Consider the following 7,208-nt stretch of genomic DNA (forward strand, 5'->3'; position numbering starts at 1 on the left):
CACCACCACCACCACCACCACGGAACATAGGAGGATCTGCGGTGGAAGTGTTCTCCAGCTATTAGTACTTCAGTCCTGACCTCCTTCTCCAGGTGTGCAGTGGAGAGCATCCTGTGCTCCAGCATCAACGTGTGGCATGGAGGCTGCACAGCTGCAGAAAGAAAAGCTTTGCAGAGAGTGGTGAAGGCTGCACAGAAGATGTTGGAGTCAGCCTCCCCACCATCACAGACATCTACACCTCCAGATGCAGGAAGAGGGCCACCTGCATCATGAAGGACCACACTCACCCAGCACACACACACTTTTTGCCCCGCTCCCCTCAGGAAGGAGGTTGAGGAGCATTAAGTGTAGAACCACTAGACTGAGGAACAGCTTCTACCCTGAGGCTGTTAGACTCATGAATCTATCTAAGAAAGCCAGCAGACTTGTTGAATCTTCACTTTGTCACAGTCTCCCATCCTGAGCAAGCACAGTGGAGACAGTGGAAAGAAAAAACTCCCTTTAACAGGAAGAAACCTCCAGCAGAACCAGCTCAGGACAAGAGACCATCTGCTTTGACCGGCTGGTTGAGAGGACAGGAAGGAGAGACAGACGAACACAGAATGGTAGGTCCAGATATAGGTGCAGGTGTAGTGTAGGTGCAGGTATAGGTCCAGGTGTAGGTCCAGGTGTAGGTGCAGGTGTAGGTCCAGGTGTAGGTCCAGGTGTAGGTCCAGGTGTAGGTGCAGGTGTAGGTGCAGGTGTCCTCTATTGGAAGAAAGACAAAACCACATGTCAGGGATAGAAATAATTACAAATACAAACCAGGTTGAGCAGAGTAAGTAAAGACAGTAGCAGAGTGAAGAGTGTGGTCAGTTTGTCCTCCAGCAGTCTAAGTCTATAGGAGCTGAACTAAGGGACAGCTCAGGAAACCCAAGCTGACCCTAACTATAGGATTTAGCAAAAAGGAAAGTCTTAAGCCTAGTTTTAAAACTGGACAATGTGTCAGCCTCACGGACAGAGATTGGAAGTTGGTTCCACAAAAATGTGTTTTATGTTAAATGATTCAAACCAGAGGAATAAAAGTCAAGCCAGACAAGAGGTGCATGAATTATTTTCACAAGATCCACTGGTTGCTGTGCTCCTGTGAGGACAGTGATCCCTGCACTGAACACACTAGTCCTGTCTCCAGCTGCTGATCAGCTTTGACAGGCGTCAGGTGGGACTGTTGCTTCCTGCTGTCCTTTGTGGGGACAGATCTGTGGACATGTCTCTGAGGTTAGAGAGTGTTCCTTTGAGCTGGTATTTGTTTCTTCACACACAGACTGACTGTCTCTCAGCAGATAGTCCTGCGTATCTCATAAGGTTATCAGTTTATTTGAACTCCAATATGTTTTTCTGCCAGTCTTTTCTTTCTTGTTAGTTCTTTTTGTACTCAACAGAATAAAGTTATCTGTTGGACTTTTACAGACCCGTCAGCGTTTCATGAATCAGCACAGACAGCAGATTAAGACTCAGAGTTCTGCCAGTTCTTAAACTAATCCTAATTGTTGCTCTTCATCACTTTGTGTGGTTTCTTACCCAGACTCGCATGCAGAGCCTGCAGCCAGATCCAGGAGCACGCTACAGGAACGTGATGGACGCCCTGCGTCAGATTGTACGAACCGAGGGGGTGTGGCGACCAATCAGGGGTGTGAACGTGCTGGCGGTGGGGGCGGGGCCTGCCCATGCTCTTTACTTTGCTTGCTACGAGAAAATCAAGTTCTCTCTCAGCGGTGCGATTCACCCCGGCACCAACAGCCACGTTGCAAACGGTGAGACGATGCTCAGGTTGAGCTTTGAACGACAGACTGAAAGAAAGTCGAGTCAAGAGTGACGTATAGTTGCTGTTCCTGTTAGAGGCAGACATGACGGCATCATGACCTTTAAACTGTTGTGCTCTGCAGGAGTGGCAGGCTGTGCAGCCACCGTCCTGCACGACGCCATCATGAACCCAGCTGAAGGTACAAACTTCACCTCACATGCACAGCGCACAGTTAACGCCTAACACTGGTCTATTTATAATGAATGCTATGTCAATTAGTTCTGTGCATTTAACCCATCACACCTGAAATATCCTGCAACCTGCTCTACTCTCCAGATCACTGCAGCCTATTGATCATTTACTCCAGGTCTCCTGAGCAATTAGAAAACAACTATCAATATCTTGAGTGCATCTTGTTTTTTACATGGACAAACACTGATTTATATATTTTCAAGCCTAATGGAGTTCACAATATGATCTAAAAAAAGTATTAATCACAAGTTGTTGACCAACAATTCAGTTCAGTTTATTTATTCAGCTCCAAGTCACAACAGAAGTCGCCTCAGGGACTGAACAGAAACACCCAAACATAAAAATAATAATTGAACATTATTTATGTGAGGAGCAGCTTTGAGTTTAACTCCATCACTGAACTCTCATCCTGAACAAGCATGAAGGCGACAGTGGAAAGAAAAACTCCCTCATGAGGAAGAAACCTTTAGCAGAACCAGGATCAGGACAAGAGGACCATCTGCTTCACCTGCTGTTAGTATAGATGGTAATTTAACACACAAAATGTACCAGGAACACAGTGACCACTGTTTGCCACTAATTTACACACTAGTTGAGAAGAGGTTCTCTGCAGACTGAAAGTGGGCGTTTATAGAGGACAGACACTGACCGGCAGCTGTTTCTGCTGCTCTTCAGGTAAGTTACATCAGATCTTTATTAAAACTGAAGGTCTCTTAGGTTGTTTTCACACCAGATAGTCCGGTAGACTGGGTTGGGGACCAATATTCATGACCTTTTGTTACATTTGAGCTGGTGCGTTTGCATTCACACTGCGCTGTGCAGTCGAGTCGACCTGTTGAAGCAACCTGTTGAAGCAACCTGTTGAAGCAACCTGTTGAAGCAACCTGTTCCCCCGCTCGCCTGTGGGGGCGCTGCACCAAGAACTACTGAAAGAAACAACACAAAAACTCTGAAGACACGTCTTCTTCTTCTGCTGTAAATAAAAATAAAAACGAAGTGGCATCAAGTTTTATCAGTTTTAGGAGTTATATTTAGTCATTTTTCAACAATGGACTCAGCATGAGCAGAAGATGAGACTGAAGACCATGGAGAATATTGTTTTCCACACAAGTCAGCTGACGGCTCCATATAAGAGAAATGTGTGTTTGTTTACCTGTGGAGCGGGTCCGGTCTGTTTACATTCACACTGTACTGGAACCACTGGAGTTCTCTTCTACCGGACCCAGACCTAGGTTTTAGCCCGGGCCAGAGTTCGCCTTTTTGTTCCGTGACAGAGTTCGATGGCGCGTTCACACCTCCTCAAACGAGCCAGACTTTCTAGGAAAACGAGCTGGAGTTGGATTAAAGCGGACTAAACAGGGCTGGTGTGAATGCAGCCCAAGACGCAGCGTTATCTCTGCTGTCAAACACAAGAAGAGTCTCTTTAGTCCTTGTAGCTGCACCTGACACAGGCTGGCCTGAGTCTGGTCTGGGTACAATCAAATCTGAAGCATCTGAAGAGAAACCTGCTCCATTTGTCAAAAAGTCTGGTCTCAATTAAAGATCAGGAGTCCTGTGATGAGATAACGGCTCAAAACCAAATGTTCTTTAGAAGTTCTTCTATGAGACCTGATCTGTGAAAGGAGCTGAAACATGGAGAAGGACTGAGCCTTAAAACCTGAGACAGCTGAGGAAGTGAACCAGTAAACAGAATACCTGCTCCAGGTGCAGAAACTGACCATCACTCATCTGCAGGGACTGATTTAAGAGTTGAACAAGAAAATGAAGTTAAAGGAAACAAAGACAGTTGAAGTATCATTAATATTTTGGTTACTTTATTTTTCTTTCTTTATGAATTGATTGTAACTATTTTCACATTATTCAACAACTAAAATGGATTTTGTTTTTTAATGTTATTACTAGATATTAAAAAAATAAACGTAGCCCTGCCCACTACCCAGTTATGTTGCTCTTATTTTGAAATGTAACAGGAAGTTCTGTGCCAAGAGGTGGAAAGAGAAGTTATGGAGACGCTGCTAATGTCGAACCAGTTAACATCATAGACATAATATGTCTGTGGTTAACACAAACGCCTTGTTTTTTTTTGTCCAATCAGATGTGGCCCCCCAGGTACACCTTCTGTATTTGAGACACCTACTCGCACTAGTTTACGGTCATACGACCCTGAACACGCCCAGTCTCGTCTGATCTCAGAAGCTCAGCAGGTCGGGCCTGGTTAGTACACGATGAGAGACTGGGCCTGGGAATACTAGTAAACTCTAATTGGAGTAAAAAAAGTGGAAAGAAAACATCTTCATATTTAATACTTTTGCATAATGCACATTATTTTACCCATTTTGTCACATAAATGGCACATTTTCTGTTGAACTTGGTGCAGCCTGCGTGAAACAGAAAGTGATGCCAAAGGTAAATTAAAAAAGGGTGGGGAACTACCTGGTCTCTGTTTATCGTGGGTTTTTTTTCTCCCAATACTACTTCAAAATACTACTATAATACTAATAAAATAATACTATCTTCAAAAATGCATTTATATACCTGTATATGTTAGAAAATGTTAATGTCACAAGCACTTAAAGGAAGAAAAGATTTAGACTTCACTGCACACCCTGCAGGAAGCTATTTTAGAGATCCAACATTTTTCAGTCAGGTCACCTGGACAGTTTCTTTTTTTGTGCTGAAACGTTTCGCCTTCAATCCAGAAGACTTCATCAGTCAAGGAAACGCACAACAAAACTGATTCTTCCCCCAACAGCTTACTCCAAAGTGGAACAAACCAGTTCTGCTTGTGATAAGATGGTCTTTTTGGACTTAGTTGTTTTCAACCAGTTTGACAAGACTGTGAACAAAGAAGAGGGTCGGCAATGGAGGAGGGGCGTACCTAAGAGACCATCTTATCACAAGCAGAACTGGTTTGTTCCACTTTGGAGTAAGCTGTTGGGGGAAGAATCAGTTTTGTTGTATGTTTCCTTGACTGATGAAGCCTTCTGGATGGAAGGTGAAACGTTTCAGCACAAAAAAAGAAACTGTCCAGATGACCTGACTGAAAAATGTTGGATTGTATCCCTGGATTATTGAGCATGGACTTTATTCTATTTGAGATGTTTCTCATACAGTCCCCCTGTTTTTCTGTTGTCAAATGATTTTTGAGACAGTGTTTTCTTGAAACAGTGACTCTCAGCCGTACGTTTCTTTATTTTAGCCGTCTTCTGTTTTATTTCTACTCTAAATAATTTTTATTGTTCACCTTCCAACATCCCTTTTATCCCTGTGTAGTGGTAAAGCAGCGTATGCAGATGTTCAAGTCTCCTTATCGTGGTGTTTTGGACTGTATGGGATCTTTACTGAGACGTGAGGGCCCTGCAGCCTTTTACCGCAGCTACACCACCCAGCTGACGATGAACGTGCCCTTCCAGGCGCTCCACTTCATGACCTACGAGTACCTCCAGGAGCTCCTCAACCCTCACAGACAGTACAACCCTTCCTCCCACGTTGTGTCTGGTGCACTTGCTGGAGCCCTGGCGGCTGCTGCCACCACTCCCCTTGACGTCTGCAAGACCCTCCTCAACACCCAGGAGGCTCTGGCTGTCCATGTGGTCCATGCCGGGGCAGCAGGCGGAGCGGTTGGAGCAGCTGCGGCTGTGGGCCCTGACGGTCGCCACATTTCTGGCCTAGGTGAGGCTTTTCGGACTGTGTACAGGATGGGAGGGACGCCAGCCTTCTTTAAAGGCGTCCAGGCCAGAGTCATCTACCAGATGCCCTCCACGGCCATCAGCTGGTCCGTGTACGAGTTCTTCAAAAACATCATCACCAAGCACCAATACGAAAAACGACTCTGTGGAGACGGAGATAAATGAACACAAGTTTTACTGTACCGTACTCATCACTGGTATTGGGATTTAATCCTAAACGTCCCAAGGTTCAAAAGGCAGGGTAAGACTACTGATGCCAAAACTCACGGGGCTGGTTTGTCTAACTCAGTTTAGAATAAATAATCCAGTTTGAAGCCAAGAACATGAAAGAGGCGTGTAGGTTCACTCAGGGTCTTCCGTCAGAACGAGTGTGAAACGGCAGCAAGTTCTGTCTTTTTATCTTTTTATTGTGTTCAACTTGACAAACTACACTCATCAAACTACACCCGTCGAACTACACCCGTCAAACTACACCCGTCAAACTACACCCGTCGAACTACACTCTTCAAACTACACTCTTCCCTAGAGACCAACACAAAGTACTGTTTTTGTTCATAAGTAAGAGAAGTTCTCTTCCTGTCTTGGATGCAGCAAATGAAAGTGGAGGTTGTTTATGACCTTTAGGACGACACGCTGCATGAAATGACTGAAGACGAGTGTCCCTCAGGAAACATGGTGGACGTTGAGCTTTACTTTCAGTTTTCACTCTCTTCCACTAAATGTTCCGTTTATATGGACCTTCAGAAAAAGGTAACGCTGTGACTGTGCGTCATCTACACTACAATATGTGGAACTCTTGTTCAAGAACTGTTCTCCACCCTGAAACACACGTGCACTGACGCAGATCAAAGGGCGTATTGGATGAAGGTGCTGATAATTGTGTCCACAAGGGGGCGCACAGTCTAAAGCCTGAACTGAACTGGTTCTGGTAAATGGGACCTTGGCTGTAGTGAGAACATGTAGTGCTGTCATTAGAGCCAGCCTTGTTCCAAATGTTTTATTAATTAACTTTTGGCAATGTTCTCACATTGTGGTAGTTACCATTCTGCACTTTTTATGAATAAAGAAGTGCTAGCACAAGTTTAAAAACTGTTGATATACAATGAAACTTGAAAGCAACGAACAAAGCAAAGGTTTTGTTAATGGAAGTTGGAATTACAGGAATTAGTCTGGTCCCTGTTCCATGGGTGGCTCACTCCTGACAGCTCCTGTTGTGGGCTCTTCCTCTGGGACAATAAAGGCTGTTTCTGTTCTGTTCCTCCTCTGTCTTCAGAGGTTAACAGGTTTCAGTTTGACGAGGACTTCCAGCACCTTGTACGTCCTGTGCACCAACCAAACAGCTTTTAAAATACTATACATTATTTTTTAGACAATGCAAAGACAGGAGTTTTTTCTGCCAGTAGTTTGTTCAAAAACGTCACAACAATATAGCATTGACCTGCTGATCCCGTCTCTGCTGATCCCGTCTCTGCTTTCATTCAGAA

At 44.6% G+C, this 7,208-nt stretch overlaps 1 protein-coding gene across 1 annotated transcript in view; it reads left to right on the forward strand.

Annotated features, from left to right (window-relative positions):
* Positions 1 to 5,889, forward strand: part of LOC119423196 (mitoferrin-2-like) — a 10,842-nt gene extending 4,953 nt beyond the window's left edge. Inside the window, exons 2-4 of the mRNA XM_037690602.1 lie at positions 1,565 to 1,793; positions 1,926 to 1,982; positions 5,309 to 5,889. Of these exons, the coding sequence (XP_037546530.1) occupies positions 1,565 to 1,793; positions 1,926 to 1,982; positions 5,309 to 5,889 (867 nt within the window). The remainder of the gene's footprint in view (positions 1 to 1,564; positions 1,794 to 1,925; positions 1,983 to 5,308) is intronic.
* Positions 5,890 to 7,208: the final 1,319 nt, after the last annotated feature.

This window comes from Nematolebias whitei, chromosome 16 (genome assembly GCF_014905685.2).
Source record: "Nematolebias whitei isolate Nwh7 chromosome 16, NemWhi1, whole genome shotgun sequence".
NCBI classification, from domain to species: domain Eukaryota; kingdom Metazoa; phylum Chordata; class Actinopteri; order Cyprinodontiformes; family Rivulidae; genus Nematolebias; species Nematolebias whitei.